At 34.8% G+C, this 16,504-nt stretch overlaps 2 protein-coding genes and 1 long non-coding RNA gene across 7 annotated transcripts; 2 read left to right on the top strand and 1 right to left on the bottom strand.

Moving 5' to 3' along the window:
* Window positions 1-1,848: 1,848 nt before the first annotated feature.
* LOC140840008 (uncharacterized) lies at window positions 1,849-11,521 on the top strand. Of its 4 annotated transcripts, XM_073207078.1 has the most exons (6): window positions 2,012-2,034; window positions 2,146-2,260; window positions 2,894-3,144; window positions 3,814-4,025; window positions 4,369-4,636; window positions 10,997-11,521. In XM_073207078.1, the coding sequence occupies exons 3-6, from the start codon at window positions 2,896-2,898 to the stop codon at window positions 11,285-11,287; spliced, it is 1,020 nt and encodes a 339-aa protein (XP_073063179.1). In that variant the 5' UTR covers window positions 2,012-2,034; window positions 2,146-2,260; window positions 2,894-2,895; the 3' UTR covers window positions 11,288-11,521. The 4 variants fall into 4 exon arrangements, with proteins under 4 accessions (XP_073063176.1, XP_073063179.1, XP_073063178.1 ...); XM_073207075.1 differs by lacking the exon at window positions 2,146-2,260 and having other exon boundaries at window positions 1,849-2,034; XM_073207077.1 differs by lacking the exons at window positions 2,012-2,034; window positions 2,146-2,260 and adding an exon at window positions 2,060-2,078.
* LOC140840009 (uncharacterized) lies at window positions 5,446-9,195 on the bottom strand. Its single transcript, XR_012119835.1, has 2 exons — window positions 7,241-9,195; window positions 5,446-7,121 (listed from the first exon to the last, which is right to left on the bottom strand). It is a non-coding gene; the product is annotated as an uncharacterized lncRNA (long non-coding RNA).
* A 1,940-nt stretch (window positions 11,522-13,461) lies between the features above and the next one.
* LOC140840010 (uncharacterized) lies at window positions 13,462-15,965 on the top strand. Of its 2 annotated transcripts, none has more exons than XM_073207081.1 (5): window positions 13,462-13,637; window positions 13,742-14,006; window positions 14,328-14,539; window positions 14,615-14,876; window positions 15,312-15,965. In XM_073207081.1, the coding sequence occupies exons 2-5, from the start codon at window positions 13,746-13,748 to the stop codon at window positions 15,636-15,638; spliced, it is 1,062 nt and encodes a 353-aa protein (XP_073063182.1). In that variant the 5' UTR covers window positions 13,462-13,637; window positions 13,742-13,745; the 3' UTR covers window positions 15,639-15,965. The 2 variants fall into 2 exon arrangements, with proteins under 2 accessions (XP_073063182.1, XP_073063180.1); XM_073207079.1 differs by having other exon boundaries at window positions 13,463-13,642.
* Window positions 15,966-16,504: the final 539 nt, after the last annotated feature.

Consider the following 16,504-nt stretch of genomic DNA (forward strand, 5'->3'; position numbering starts at 1 on the left):
AGAAGATGCCCTCGATTATAGTACATGTACAATGTTCTTGGTTAGACATATGTCCGTGCCCTGTCTTCTGACAACTGCTCATGCCCTGTCATTTGTCAGTAGGCATGGTGACCCATATTGTTCAGGTCTTGTCATGGGCACGGATTATCATGTTAATGATGCATGGTGACCCATACTGGTCGGATGACTTGAACCATGTCCGGGCGAGAGGACCCTGGTCGGTTGAGAGGACCCTGGCCGGGGTGGAGGACCCTGACGAAAGTACTTTGGTCGGACGAGAGTACCCGACCAGAGCGAAAATACCCTGAACGAGAGAGAGTACTCTAGTCGACGAGAGTACCTTGGTCGGGCGAAAGTATTCAGTCTAAATGTTACCCATGCTATAATATTTGCAACAAATTGGAATTTGACTTGTTTAGGTTTTTTCTTTCCGCCCAAGTCCAGGAATGGCCCAAGCCCTTTCCAGAGTATCAGACTCATTACCTCGAGGTCCCTGATGATGCCGGTCATTTGATGATCTATCTTTAAGGCACTTGTTTCGACATAATACATAAACGTGTGACTTTATATTGTATTATAAACTGCAGAAGATTCGAACCGAGCTCCGTATGTTTCTTGGTTCAGCATCACTCTTAAGTTTCTATGTTGTGTGTTCTAAAATATAAGAAGTATAAAATTTTTCCGGTTCGAACCATTTATTTGTGGGATTGTCATTTACTGTACTATATATTGCCTTTCAATTTGTTATAAAGATGCAATATTTATTTACATGCTTGGAAAACGGCATTATATTGCCTTTAGTCAAATCACGTTGAGTGTGTGCATATTATTTGACACGGGGTCATCTCAACAAGACAGACAGATCAGGCCAGAACATCCGGACAGACCAGGACAGAGCACCCGAACGGACCATGCTAGATCATCCAGGCAGACCAGGCCAGACCACCCGAGATCATCCCATCAGGTCAGGTCATATACTCATCCCATCATGTCAAAATCAGCTCACCCAATGTACCCGGACATCATAATAGTCCATGGAAAATTTTTGAGTTGGGCCAGCGTGATTGAGATTTTGAATTCGTTTTAGATTTTTAAATGGGCTTCACTAGGCCTGGGCCCTATACCAAATAGGCCGAGGTTAGTTGTGTGGTGTATGCAGATTCATCAGCCTCCAAAAACTATATAGTCTATGACTTTCATTACAATTGATTTACACTTTCCTGTTTCTGATATTTCAATTGATAATCAATAAATATTACTCTTTGGTAAGTGAAATGATTGGATGTATAATCCAAGTGATAAAGGATGGATATCTATATATATTATGCTGTGTGATTAATCATAGGTGTTTGGTATATGACTTGAGCGATTAATGATATTTTTGTAGATGTAGTGCTTATCTTTTTATTAATATGATAGATGATGATCATAATACAACTTCAATTCAATATAAAAAATCATATAAAAATCAGACTTCACGTTTTGATAGCTCTCTCAATCGAACAATTATTTCACCTTTAACACATTTTATCAACTATAGTTGATTTAATTGAAAGACAAAACTTGTGTGAGACGGTCTCACGGGTCATATTTGTGAGACGAATCTATTATTTGGGTCATCCATGAAAAATTATTACTTTTTATGCTAAGAGTCTTACTTTTTATTGTGAATATTGGTAGGATTGACCCGTCTCACAGATTAAGTTGAACAAAACTCATAATAATGCAACGATATTAATCTATATATATATATATATATATATATATATATATATATATATATATAATACAAAACTCATAAAAAAAATCTTGAATTTGCTTTAAAAATATATGAAAATCTTTTTTCTAAATAAAACGTGTCAAAATTTGAGTCAAAGTTGAAGTCTGTCCCACCTCTAATCCACGCTTGATCTCCCACAGCGTATCAGTGATTAATGGCTGGAAATCAGACCAAGACAATATCAGCTGCATCAGCTAGGGCTCATACGAGGAAATCCAATAAAGGGGGAAGAAAAGCATTTAAACCATCTTCGAGTTGGTCTTCTTTCTTCCTTTTCGTTTCTCCGATCTTTGCTTTTGTGGGTTTCTCTGGATTTTCTGATTTGGAATAATGTTGTAATAATTTCTTGGTTATGTTTGATCCAGAACCTTTTGCTACAGCCGAATTGGATCGATCGGATTAATTCTTTAAGAAAATTTAAATACTTCCAAGGACTTGATAGTTATGGCGAATACTTGATATGCCAAATTTTTCTCGATTGTAGGTGCTTATCTTCTTACATGGAAGTGTGTTTGCTGTTGATTATGTTGAATACCTTAATGGGGAAGTTAGAGAGATGTTCTTAGTGAAACATTTTTTGTTAAATTTTTGTTCTTTGACTTTGATTTTTATTCACGATCTTGTCAACATGGTACTTTTACCTGCGTGTCTTGAATTCTATTGCACATTGACGGCAAGCTAAAGTCTTGAAAAGTGCCTGTTGGAAGAGCAGATTTCAGACATTGGACGCGGATAACCATTTGATAAAAAACTATTCTTCTAATCTGTGTTTGGCTTTGAATTGCCGGCTTATGCTGCATAGTTTCAAACACACGAGCTGCGCAAAACCATTTCATATGTTCTTAAAAAAACCATGGTTATTAATAGACTACAGGATATGTGTCTTGGGTCAAGGTGTAGCGAGACCAAGCCATTTCATTTGCGCCTAATGACATGCCAAGACTCTGCCCCTTTAACGAGGAACATGCTTGGTGCACCACCTTATCTGTTAACAGCTTCTGATTTGGATTTCAGTCTGTAAAACTGCCTCCTCCAAAGTCTCTATTCTGTTGATTTCTAGTAAACATCTTGTTATTATAACTTGTTTTACTCTTACTCATTTATGTTTTCCAGATATGATTGCCCTAATAGTTGCACTAGTGGGGTGTTTTCTGGGATATGCTTATTTTTCACTAAGAGCTCCTCCTCCCAAAATATGCGGTTCACCTGGTGGTCCTTTGGTGACATCACCAAGGATCAAACTTAGTGATGGGAGGCATTTGGCGTATAAGGAGAAGGGTGTTTCAAAAGAAGAAGCCAAGTACAAGATTGTTGTTACTCATGGCTTTGATGACTCTAAAGACTTTCGTTTAGCCATATCTGAGGTGAGAAAAATCTCGCTCAAGTTTCAATACTTTTAATGAGTTGATTAACATGAAAACTTAATGCTTTTAATGAGTTGAACAAGACAACTTTTGAAAATGTTTCTGAGAATCTGTTGATTTGTATAAAAGACTGTTTTTATTATCTTGATAGACTATTCAGAATTTCTTTACTTTTTTGGGCCATCCTTCGTGGAGAGGTTGAGAGTATAAATAATCCATTTTCTGTTATTTAGCATGATCTTTCCTTGACACGATTATCCCCTTATAAACTCAATCCATTTCCCTTTGTTTCACCACCAACCTACCGAATTTTAGAAATCCTTGCAGATACTGTATCAACTAATTTTCACTCATTGACATTATTATGTTGATTTCAAAATGGAAATTCATTTGGTTCATGTCTATTAGGTTTGGTGAAAGAGTTGGAAAAGGAATTAGTTCGTTGGCGTAACACTTAAGTTGACATCTTCTATCCTTGTGATCTGTAGTTCCCGAGTAATAATTTTAATGCTACCTCATCTAAAATGTTAGAGACGAGATATGTTCAATTTTAATGCCTCTAAAAATGGCTGTAAAAAGCATTATTCTTGCTTAATTTTCTGAAAGGTCAAGCTGTTACCAGTTTTACTTTGCTCACCATCAAGAAATTGGTTGTTTCCTCATATCCAGGAACTCCTAAAAGAGCTCCAAATTTATATCCTATCATTTGATCGCGCGGGTTATGGAGAAAGTGACCCAAATCCTGGACGGTCAGTACGAAGTGAAGCATTTGATATTCAAGAACTTGTTGATGGGTTGCAACTTGGGCCCAAATTTTACCTGCTTGGCATGTCCATTGGAGCGTATCCTGTTTACAGCTGCCTAAAATTCATCCCACATAGGTATGCAAGTTAAAATAGCGGCTTTCCATCCCTTTAACTTAGATTACAATTCCAATTCTTGGTCCACTGCACATTCATATTTTTCATAAATACAATTTTTGGTATTCTTCTGATGTTTACTTCCCCAAGCAAGTAATGGCCAGGAAAGTAACCGTCCACTCAATAGTCTCTGCCATCAAATATTTCATATTCGTCTTTACTTTGCAAACCCGATTAATACAAGGTGCTAAAGCATTCATTATGCAGTCGTATAAACCTTATCAATTAAATGCCACAAATCGATCTAGGATACGTAGTACATCATCGATGCTTATTACCTTTTACTTAAAATCCATATTTGTAGGTTGTCGGGAGCCGCACTTGTTGTGCCTTTTGTAAATTACTGGTGGCGCTGCTTTCCTGCCCCCTTATCAAAAGAAGGCTTAGGGAGGATGCTTGTACAAGATCAATGGACATTTCGAATTGCACATTATGCTCCATCATTGGTTTACTGGTGGATGACTCAAAAATGGTTCCCCTCGATGAGTATCATGGAAGGAAAGATGGACATTTTCAGCCGCTCGGACCTAGAGGTTATAAAACTGTTGTCCGAAGATCCAATGGAGGGTCAGGTAAAAATTCCCAATCGCATTTGCATTAGGTTCTCTCTTTACTTAAATCTTTGATTATGCACAACAACAAAAAAAGGTTAAAGACAACGGTGCAAAACCGTTGTCGTAGATATTGTAAAACTGTTGTTAAAAGCACTATGGTTAAAGGATGTGCTCAAAGACAACTGTGAAAAACCGTTGTCGTAGACGTCTAAAGACGACGGTGAAAAAATGTTGTCGTATGTCTTGTAAAACCGTTGTTAAAGGCATTGTGGTTAAAGAGTGCCCTCAAAGACAACGGTGAAAAACCGTTGTCGTAGACGACTAACGACGAGGGTGAAAAACCGTTGTCGTAGGTCTTGTAAAACCGTTGTTAAAGATCCTGTGGTTAAAAAGTGTGCTCGAAGACAATGGTGAAAAACCGTTTTCGTAGACGTCTAAAGACGACGGAGAAAAACCGTTTTCGTAGCATTGAAAAACCGTTGTTAAAGGTCCTAGTTCGCTCAAAGACAACAGTGAAAAACCGTCGTCGTAGATGTATAAAGACAACGGTGATAAACCGTTGTCGGAGCTCTTAAAAACAGTTGTCTTATAGCAACGACAATGGTTAAATACCATTGTCTTTTATCGCATTCGACAACAGTTTGACAATGTTTTTAAACCGATGTCTTTCACTGCAATATACAACAGTTTTACAACATTTTTAAATATGTTGTCTTTTGATTTGATTTACATCATTTTAAAACTGTTGTCTTATATATAATCATTTTACCAAACCGTTGTATATTATATTTAAACCATAAATTGTTTAATTAACTAAAAAAAATTGGAAAATCAATTCAAACATCAAAATACTTGATCAAGAACTACATGCATGAATCACAACAGAAATATGTCATTCATAGACTTGTAATCTACCAAACCAACCATTAAAAAAAAGTATGTAACCATATTCCAAAAACATTTAGTCAAGTTCACAAAAATAAAAATACCCTACTACCAAGACTTGCACATATCAACTCCAAAACATCTTCTGTAGCTTGTTGGAATTAATTTCTCTGCTGGTGCATCTTCCAAAACATCATTACAGTGCCTGTGAAAATAAAAACCACATAATTTTAATCATTTAATTTTCAACACATGGACAACTTAGCATTAAAACCATTAACATATAGAACAAGTCATGTATAAAAAAGCAAAAAGTCTTGTTAGAAGACAATAAGCCATGAATTGAGAACAATATGCAATAGATAAGTTTGTAAAAAAAATCATTACAACTACTTAACTGTTATGAAGATCCAAAACAGTCCCTAATGACAATTAATTATAAAAATAATGGTTGGATTAAAATCTGCAACAAAAAATGGTTTAAAATATTTTCAAACGGAAGTCAGTGCCTAGAAAAATTTTGGCATAACCTCCCCGCAAGTAGGACATACAACAAAATTTAAAAACACACAACAACAATATATATTCGCAATAAATTTAAATTCGACCATACACCACACCTATCACCTACACAGCCAGACCATACATCACACCTATCACCTATACAACCATCAAGTACGACACAAACAAATACTCGGGGTTGTATTTTTCAAATAAGATGAACTCATGTCCTACCTATTAATAAATATGATCATGTATGCATTCCACCTCATCAATTTCTTCCATAGAATACTCCGTTTTTGTGAACTATGAACATACACAAAAAGTATATTAGTAAAAAAACACAACTTAATGAATTTTTAAAATGATAAGTAGCTAGATAACTCGTAATTATTTTAGATAAGCAAGATAATATTACTATCGATCGTAGTGAATCCCCCTCAAGCGTTGCAACTTCTTCAGTAATCTGCCTCATGAATCTCAACACGTAATAACCACATTGTTTCGCATCCAGTTGCTTAGGAGTCTATGTTAAAAAAATGTCAAGTTGTTAATGACTAATATACACATTAAAAAATTAGCTCGAATGAGAAATACACATATCTTTATTACTTACCATTGTACACGCTTTATTCCCTTAGTTGAGTTAAATCTCAACGCCCTTCGTTAACATTGAACATAGTTGATATATGAATGTTTTTTCATTAAATGATATGCATCATTAAAATGGAATATGAACTCACATTTTCACAACATATTTCCAATCCTCATCGCGAATGCGATGACTTAGGGAATCCATAAAATAAAAAATCTCCTTATAAGGCTCAATGACAGTGAGAGTCCAATGAAAACTACACACAAACATAATAAGTGTATGCAATTCACTAAAAAAACAATTGAAAACTATATTAGGATCTTACTTACCCACAACAACTTGGAACCAAAACCAATTGATGCACCACTTAGCGTATCCGCTAAAAAACTCGCCTTCTTGTTCAACCTTTCAGTTTTAACTGTTTTGTCGTGTGTATTTTTCTGCAAATTTGGGATGCTGTGTGGATTTACGAATCTGAATTTGTCAATCGTGTTTTCTTTCACCATCTTTTTATAAAGATGTCTGTCATTTCAAGTAAAAGAAATCAAAACTATACTACATACTAAACTAACAAATTATATGTATCTTATATAATAATATAAGAAAAGAACAACCAAACTTTAAGTTAATCGAAGACTTACCAAATGTAGACAACTACACAATTTCCTGAAATTGGCTCCAAGTGATACAAAGGACTGATGTCCTCAAAGTGCAAGTTAAGTTCATAATCATCTGCAAATACTTCATGATCTAAAAGAAATGATAATTTACTTCCATTTTCAAGGGCTCTCTTACAATAACAATACACCATGCGCACTTATCTTGGCACATTTGATGACAAAGTCTAGTTTCTGTCGACACTGACAGTTTTGTTCGTTTGACGCTTCTGATAATTGTATTGTAAACATGTTAGATAGGTGCAATACTGGAGAATTTGACAGACATTTACTTTGAAATATAAGCATACGTGTACCTCTTGTCGTAGCATTATCAAATGAAGATCCTGCATACATTATCAGCCATTTGAAGAAGGAAATTCCAGCTTTATGGGGCAATACAAAAACTCAGCAAAAACTTATTGATAAACTAGATAATATATTTGCAAAGGTAAACCACCAAATACATATCTTAGAAGTAGAGAGAGACATATTATGACAAGCCAATTGTTTGAATTCAAAACTATTCGAATATACATGAAATCAATTAACAAAACTGAAAATTTTCAGCCATTCAGATTCCTTGAATTTTTCAACAATTCAGGGATGTCACAGCCAATCATTTCGTCAACAGCCTGAATCAGTTTAGGCTTCAGTTTCTCAAATTTATCAATGTTATAACGAGCCAAGACCTCCTTGAACCGATCCACGTCAGGAAAGTCTGTCTCAGGAATATGATATTCTTGCTGACATGTGTCATTGATATTCCAATCGTATAAACCATGAGTTTGTGTTTTATTGCATTATTTAAAAGGGCAAAACTAAGATATGTATTCGGTGGTTTACCTTTGCAAATACTTTATCTAGTTCATCAATAAGTTTTTGCTGAGTTTTTGTTTTGCCCCATAAAGCTGGAATTTCGTTCTTCAAATGGCTAATAATGTATGCATGGATCTTCATTTGATAATGCTACGACAAGAGGTACACGTATACTTATATTTCAAAGTAAATTTCTGTCAAATTCTCCAGTATTGCACCTATCTGACATGTTTACAATGCAATTATCAGAAGCGTCAAACGAACAAAACTGTCAGTGTCGAAAGAAACCAGACTTTTTAATCAAATGTGCCAAGATCAGTGCGTATGGTGTATTGTTATTGTAAGAGAGCCCTTGAAAATGGAAGGAAATTATCATTTCTTTTAGATCATGAAGTATTTGCAGATGATTATGAACTTAACTTGCACTTTGAGAACATCGGTCTTTGTATCACTTGGAGCCAATTTCAGGAAATTGTGTAGTTGTCTACATTTGGTAAGTCTTCGATTAACTTAAAGTTTGTTTGTTCTTTTCTTATATTATTATATAAGATGCATATAATTTGTTAGTTTAGTATGTAGTATAGTTTTGATTTTCTTTTACTTGAAATGACAGACATCTTTATAAAAGATGGTGAAAGAAAACAAGATTGACAAATTTAGATTCGTAAATCCGCACAGCATCCCAAATTTGCAGAAAAAATACACACGACAAAACAGTTAAAACTGAAAGGTTGAACAAGAAGGCGAGTTTTTTAGCGGATACGCTAAGTGGTGCATCAATTGGTTTTGGTTCCAAGTTGTTGTGGGTAAGTAAGATCCTAATATAATTTTCAATGGTTTTTTTTTAGTGAATAGCATACACTTCTTATGTTTGTGTGTAGTTTTCATTGGACTCTCACTGTCATTGAGCCTTATAAGGAGATTGTTTATTTTATGGATTCCCTAAGTCATCGCATTCGCGATGAGGATTGGAAATATGTTGTGGAAATGTGAGTTCATATTCCATTTTAATGATGCATTTAATGATAAAACACTCATATATCAACTATGTTCAATGTTAACGAAGGACGTTGAGATTGTTTATCTCAACTAAGGGAAGAAAGCGTGCACAATGGGAAGTCATAAAGGTATGTGTATTTCTCATTCGAACTAATTTTTTAATGTGTATATTATTTTTTAACATAGGCTCCTAAGCATCCTAAGCAACCGGATGCGAAACAATGTGGTTATTACGTGTTGAGATTCACGAGGCAGATTACTAAAGAAGTTGCAACTCTTGAGGGAGATTCACTACGATCGATAGTAATATTATCTTGTTTATCTAAAATAATTACAAGTTATTTAGCTATTTATCATTTTAAAAATTCATTAAGTTGTGTTTTTTTACTAATATAATTTTTGTGTGTGTTCATAGTTCACAAAAACGGAGTATTCCAATGGAAGAAATCGATGAGGTGCGCACCGAGCTGGCCGAATGCATACATGATCTTATTTATGAATAGGTAGGACATGAGTTCATCTTATTTGAAAAAATACAGCCCCGAGTATTTGTTTGTGTTGTACTTGATGGTTGTATATGTGATAGGTGTAATGTATGGTCTGGCTGTGTAGGTGATAGGTGTATGGTCGTATTTAAATTTATTGCGAATATATATTGTTGTTGTGTGTTTTTAAATATTTGTGGTATGTTCTACTTGCGGGGAGGTTATGCCAAAATTTTTCTAGGCCCTGAGTTCTGTTTGAAAATATTTTAAACCATTTTTTGTTGCAGATTTTAATCCAACCATTATTTTTTATAATTAATTGTCATTAGGGACTGTTTTGGATCTTCATAACAGTTAAGTAGTTGTAGTGATTTTTTGACAAACTTATCTATTGCATATTGTTCTCAATTCATGTCTTATTGTCTTCTAACAAGACTTTTTGTTTTTTTATACATGACTTTCTATATGTTAATGGTTTTAATGCTAAGTTGTACATGTGTTGAAAATTAAATGATTAAAATTGTGTGGTTTTTATTTTCAAAGGCACTGTAAAGATGTTTTGGAAGATGCACCACCATCAGAGAAATTCATTCCAACAAGCTACAGAAGATGTTTTGGAGTTGATATGTGCAAGTCTTGGTTGTAGGTATTTTTATTTTTGTGAACTTGACTAAAAGTTTTTGGAATGTGGTAACACACTTTTTTTTAATGGTTGGTTTGATAGATTACAAGTCTATGAATGACATATTTCTGTTGTAATTTATGCATGTAGTTCTTGATCAAGTATGTTGATGTTTGAATTGATTTTCCAATTTTTTTTAATTAATTAAACAATTTATGGTTTAAATATAATATACAACGGTTTGGTAAAATGATTATATACACAAGACAACAGTTTTAAAATGATGTAAATCCAAAGACAACATACTAAAACTGTTGTATATTGCAGTGAAAGACATCGGTTTAAAAACATTGACAAACTGTTGTCGAATGCGATAAAATACAACGGTATTTAACCATTGTCGTTGCTATAAGACAATGGTTTTTAAGAGATACGACAACTGGTTTTTCTCCGTCGTCTTTAGACGTCTACGACAACGGGTTTTCACAAGAACTACGACAACGGTTTTTCACCCTCGTCGTTAGTCGCCTACGACAACGGTTTTTCACCGTTGTCTTTAAGCGTACTCTTTAACCACAGTGTCCTTTAACAACTGTTTTACAAGATCTACGACAACGATTTTTCACCGTCGTCTTTAGACGTCTACGACAACGGTTTTTCACTGATGTCTTTGAACGCACCCTTTAACACAGTGCCTTTAACTACAGTTTTACAATATCTACGACAGCGGTTTTGCACGGCTGTCTTTAGCCTTTTTTTTTTTGTAGTGCCTCCTTGGAACATGTTTACTCTGATACCTACTGTTCACTGTTTCAGGAGAAAGTACGGCAACAAGGTGTATACGAGTGTTTGCATCGAGACATGATGGTCGCGTTTGGGAAATGGGACTTTGATCCCACGGATATCACTAATCCTTTTCCAAATAAAGAGGGCTCTATTCATATTTGGCAAGGATATGAAGATAAGATGATTCCTTTCACCCTGAATAGATATTTATCCGAAAAACTTCCATGGATTCATTACCACGAAGTTCCGGATGCTGGCCATTTGATGATCTATAATTCAACGCACTGTGAAGCCATCATTAAGGCTCTTGTTTCGACATAATACATAAACACAGAAGTTCATCTCGTCTTATCAACCACAGAAAGATTCAGACCGAGCTCGGTATGTTTCTTGGCCAGCATCACTCTTCAGTTTCTGTTTTTTTAGCAAAATTCGCGAGTTTCTGTTTTCCTGTTGGAACCATTTTATCTGTGGCATTGGTGTTGTTGTACAGTATATTCCACTGATCGTGGATTTACCTCAAATCCGCCAACCGGTTTGGTGAATCATATTTTTGACGTTTTAATTATTTCTTAAGAAAAATTCCGAAGAACTGGTTCAATCAAAAAGCTGCGGCATGATTGCATAATCTTACATTGCGCTTGAATAGAATGAATTCAAATTTATGGATTTTCATTATAATTTTATTGTTAATACTGAAAGAATATATCAAATTTGAAATTCATACATTATTTATTCACGCATTAGTTCTATAATAAAATATAATGAATTTCAAATGACATCATTATTGGTTGGACATGAAATCAATCATATTTAACATGAAAATAATATATAAATATTAAATGAGCGAATTTGAAGTTTATGATGTTATTTTCTGAATAACAAAAATATATTAAATCAGATTCGTCTTAAATATGCAAACTACAACTCATGATTCATGCTTAGTGTTATATTTTTTATTCTTTTGCTAATCTATTCATGTTTATTTAATATAGTAGTAATTTCTCACATTTTAAAGCACTAGCTAAATAAAGGTAAATGAGAAATTGTTCAGCAAAACTTGTTTTTCAGAATGCATTATTTTTAAAAAAAAAATTGATTGGGGGATAAAAGAAATTGTCTGGTATCTTTGCATATTCCGGGGGGCAGGAATATTCCAAAAATCAATATTCGAATAACGAAGAGACCTTCAAGATATTCGAATAACCTGACCAAATTAAATTCGATAAGCAACTTCTTCGTAAGGCGTATATCAGTGTGACAAGTAACCATGATTTATATTATAATAATAAAATTACTCCAGTCAAAAGCAAATTTAATATGATAAAATAAAGATTATGATGATTTTGAACTCTTTTTTATATGTCATTTATTAATCTAATTAACAAATATAGTATTGATACTCACGGGAAAGTTAGTGTCCGATTCTAGCGAGTGTTACTAGTCCAGACGTAGGTTTCAAAATAGTCTCGAGCCTGAAATCACGAATAAGACCGTTAGAATGAGGCAAGGAGAGTGTACTGGCGTAGCTTTTCCGACGCTCAAGTCAGAGACTAAGGATATAAGTGAAGAACAACCTTGTTAGCTCTTTAGTTGGGAGTCTTGCTCTCTTCCTCCAGTTATGCCCTTTGCCCCTCACGCTTTTGGGCTCACAGGGAAAGGGCTAAGATTATGGAAGAAAGCCAGACCGCCTAGGGAAAGCTGTAACATTGTTCTAATTAGCTCAGTAGCTCTTTGGTTTTACTGATTCCTTACTCATCCGCTACATTCCCTCAAACAGGCTAGATATGCTCAGTCAGGCTCCTCACCCGAGGATCCTGACCTCGTAGCAGCTAGTCCTCGTTACTTTCAGTCTTTTAGCTACGTTGAGTTTTGTTAGAATGTTGCCGAATTAAGGCTCTATTTCGTGCTGCTGAAACTAATATAATGAATGAATTAACTGAACACTCAAACCTGATATTTATAGAAAGATACATGGTCCTTTGATGAATTTGTATTTTATTTGAACTTGAGATGAGCCAGGGATAATAGACTCATCGATAAGGTATCATGAATCAAAAAGTTGAGTTTGCACTCATACTAAGTTTTTTTTTTCTTTTCTTGTCTAAACATAATGTATTTTCTCGACATTTGGACAAGTACCTAAATTTTCTCAAATGTCGTATTGGGACTTGATAAATGAATTATTTCTGAATTTTCGACAAGATATTTATTAATCAACACGTGTGAATAAAATATCACATTTAAAATATTCTAAAACAATACTTTGGGTAAAAATTGACTATATTGTTAAAAATACACAAATAATGTGATAATTTGTTAAAAAAATTATAGTCACAAAATTGATTAAATATTCCTTTTTTACATTAAAATATTTTATTAGTTTGAAGGCAAAATCATCGTTTATGTTAAATAAAATATTGTCACAAAACCCTTTTTTCCCCCGAAAGAAAACTAAAGAAAATATTTTAACAATAAAAAAATGTATGAAATATAATGAACGGAATATTTCTACAATGGCTCCAAGCTAGAAGCAAGCAAGACTGAAATGGTGTTTCCAAATGGGCACCAGTTGAGCAGAAGAAGAGCAAGTGAGCCTTATTTTACTACATTTCCAAGATCTGGAGACCAGAACTTGAAAATCAATCAGCAATTGTGCTAATATTACTGTCTAAGGTGCTTTAACTTCAGAAATCCCGTTTCGAATCTGATTTGTTGGTTTTTTTCGTTGCCCGGATGATTTATTTCAAGATTTCGATCTTTTTGTGTTTGCAGAGAAATGGTGTTTAGGAAATTGTTTAATTTGATGATGGGTTGTTTGGGGTTATCAAAGCGGCCGACACGGCCTGATCTTCCTGTGGTAACCGTCGATTCATCAGGACTTGATTTGCAGATGGTGAACTCACCTAGAATTAGGTTAAGTGATGGGAGAATCTTGGCTTATAGAGAAAGAGGAGTGCCCAAGAACAAGTCCACTTTCAGAATCGTTGTAATTCATGGTTTTGGGAGCTCCAAAGACATGAACTTCATGGCTTCCCAAGTAAAGAATTTCCAGTCCTTTCTTGATTCATTGTTCCTTCGTTTTGAGCCTGCGTTTTTTCTTTTTGTTTGTGATTTGAATTAAAATATTAAACCAGATTTGCAATTCTTGTATGGTTCATCAGGATGGTATTTCTTGTTTATTTCTAAGTCTTATCCGACCCTCAAGTCTAATCTTGCTAGCTTTTAGAGGATTTGATTGTCCAGACCATTGAACTTTAAGTTTGATTTTGTTGGTTACAGAAGACATTTGCTAACAATGTGTTGCTAAGGAACTTGGTTATGTAAGAATACGAGTGCCTGATGTTGCTTTATTATTCAGGAACTTTTAGATGAGTTGGGCATATACCTTTTGCTATTTGACCGGGCCGGATATGGTGAAAGTGATCCAAACCCGAAAAGGTCATTAAAGAGTGAAGCATCTGACATTGAGGAATTAGCTGATAAGCTACAATTGGGATCCAAATTCTATGTTATTGGAGTCTCCCTTGGATGTTACGCTGCCTGGAGTTGCCTCAAACGAATGCCGAACCGGTAATATTTCGAGAATAGCTTTAATTTTCCTATAGAAAATATGGGTTTTCAATCTTTTGCTTTCTGTTTCACCAGATTAGCAGGTGTGGCACTTGTTGTTCCTCACATAAATTATAGATGGCCATCTCTTCCGAATGATCTTACAAAGGACGATTACCGTAAGGGCCTTTCGAAATGGGCTGTTTTTGTTGCGAGCCACTCTCCTGGATTATTGCATTGGTGGCTGACTCAGAAGCTGTTTCCATCCGCGACTGTCCTTGACCGAAACCCAAAATTTTTTAGCGATAAAGATTTAGAGGTGTTGAAGCACACACCGGGGTACCAATTGCTTAGTAGGGTAATTCTCCTTTTCTAGGGAAAGAATCTGAATTTTATTAAGTGTGAAAGCTACGTTCCCGAGAATGAGTCACTTGTTAAATTTATTGTCATTTTCACTTGAAATGCAACTTCATACTCTTTCCTGCTCTCTGGTTCTTGGGTCTATTAAAAATAAAATAAAATCTATGGGGTTGAGCAGGGGAAATCGCCATCCTTCCTACAAAGAAATCTTCAAATATTATTTGTAATTTTTCTAAAACTGTCATTTTCGCCCTCAAAATATATTTAGTCAGCCCCACCTCTCTGCTATGCTCCATCTCTCCCTTCTTCTGAATTCCTGGATCCACCCCTGTGATCTTTTGAATTTAACTCTTCCATCAGACTTAAAGTTTTTAATTATCTATTCTTAATAGGACTATTCATCGACTATGAGATATCTTATTACATTATGCAGAACAAGGTGAGGAATCGAGTCGTGTTCGACTCAGTACGTCGTGACTTTATCGTTGCTTTCAGCAAGTGGGAGTTTGATCCAATGGACATACGTGATCCATACCCTCAAAAGGAAAGCATGGTTCACATCTGGCAGGGCCGTGAGGACAAGGTTGTACCATACCAGTTGCAAAGATACGTCTCCAAAAAGTTGCCATGGATTCGGTATCATGAAGTATCAGATGGAGGCCATTTGCTGGTGTATGATGGTGCAGTCTGTGAAGCCATTTTAAGGTCTCTAGTGTTTGGAGAAGATCCTCAGTTGTATAGACCTCAGGCGGAGGACTAAGTTCTTCCATCGGTACTCGGTGATGCACCCACTCGGGCCAGTAATAAGGGCATGTTGCTCGTAAATAGAATTTTTTAAAATTTGTAACTCTTTTCTTATCCGTCACCCAAAATGTAAAATGTTTTCACTCAGCTACCTTTATGGTTCGATCTTGTTGTAGTTCATGAATTCATGAACTTGTAATTGTAGTTTATGCAATTAAGTGTGAATAAGAGTGTGACATTTTGGCATTTGTTTCAAGAAACTATGATTTGAGAATGAAATTGTGCCCTTGTTTATCAATTTGGTAGGTCCTTGGAGAAGATTAATGGAATTGTTTTTCTTTTTTCTTTTTAGCTTGGAATTGAATGTATTATTAAGTACGTTGTCCATGGTGGTTGATGTCATTTATTTAAGGGATATTGTCTTCTTTTTGTTTTTTCTTAGATTTGGCAGGGATTTACGAGTTTTGAACTCGATATCTAATCAAAAAAATTGAAGGATAAAGCTAAAGGTAAATCTAACATCGATATTTACACCATCCATTATTTCGTGAGTTTTTGTTATTATATTGTGAGATTTTATATTAAATATATCATGAAATTTTTGACGAATAGAATTTTTGTATTAATTTTTTTATGATGTACCAAGAGGACCGTTGCTTAATATGAAGTCTTTTTGAGTGTAAATGAACCAAATTCCAAGACATCTAAAACTTGAGCTTCATATTGAACACAAAGTTAGCTCGAGTACATCAAAAATAACAAATTCTCTTTAAGAAATCGATATTAAAAACAATCGAACAGACAAAGCGTCCTAACCACTACTTCAATTTTTTCTATCTAAATATAAAATAATAATTTACTTTGTCCTTTTATCAAATTAAA

Source organism: Primulina eburnea, chromosome 8, assembly GCF_022965805.1.
Source record: "Primulina eburnea isolate SZY01 chromosome 8, ASM2296580v1, whole genome shotgun sequence".
In the NCBI taxonomy this organism is placed as follows: Eukaryota; Viridiplantae; Streptophyta; class Magnoliopsida; order Lamiales; family Gesneriaceae; genus Primulina; species Primulina eburnea.

Bases quoted from the DNA above. Each gene is read 5' to 3' on its own strand.
- LOC140840010 (XM_073207081.1), top strand. From the start codon at position 13,746: ATGGTGTTTAGGAAATTGTTTAATTTGATGATGGGTTGTTTGGGGTTA. The intron at 14,007-14,327 runs GTAAAGAATTTC...TTTATTATTCAG, and splicing joins TGAACTTCATGGCTTCCCAA to GAACTTTTAGATGAGTTGGG. The intron at 14,540-14,614 runs GTAATATTTCGA...CTGTTTCACCAG, and splicing joins CTCAAACGAATGCCGAACCG to ATTAGCAGGTGTGGCACTTG.
- LOC140840008 (XM_073207075.1), top strand. From the start codon at position 1,935: ATGGCTGGAAATCAGACCAAGACAATATCAGCTGCATCAGCTAGGGCT. The intron at 3,145-3,813 runs GTGAGAAAAATC...CCTCATATCCAG, and splicing joins TTCGTTTAGCCATATCTGAG to GAACTCCTAAAAGAGCTCCA. The intron at 4,026-4,368 runs GTATGCAAGTTA...CCATATTTGTAG, and splicing joins CTAAAATTCATCCCACATAG to GTTGTCGGGAGCCGCACTTG.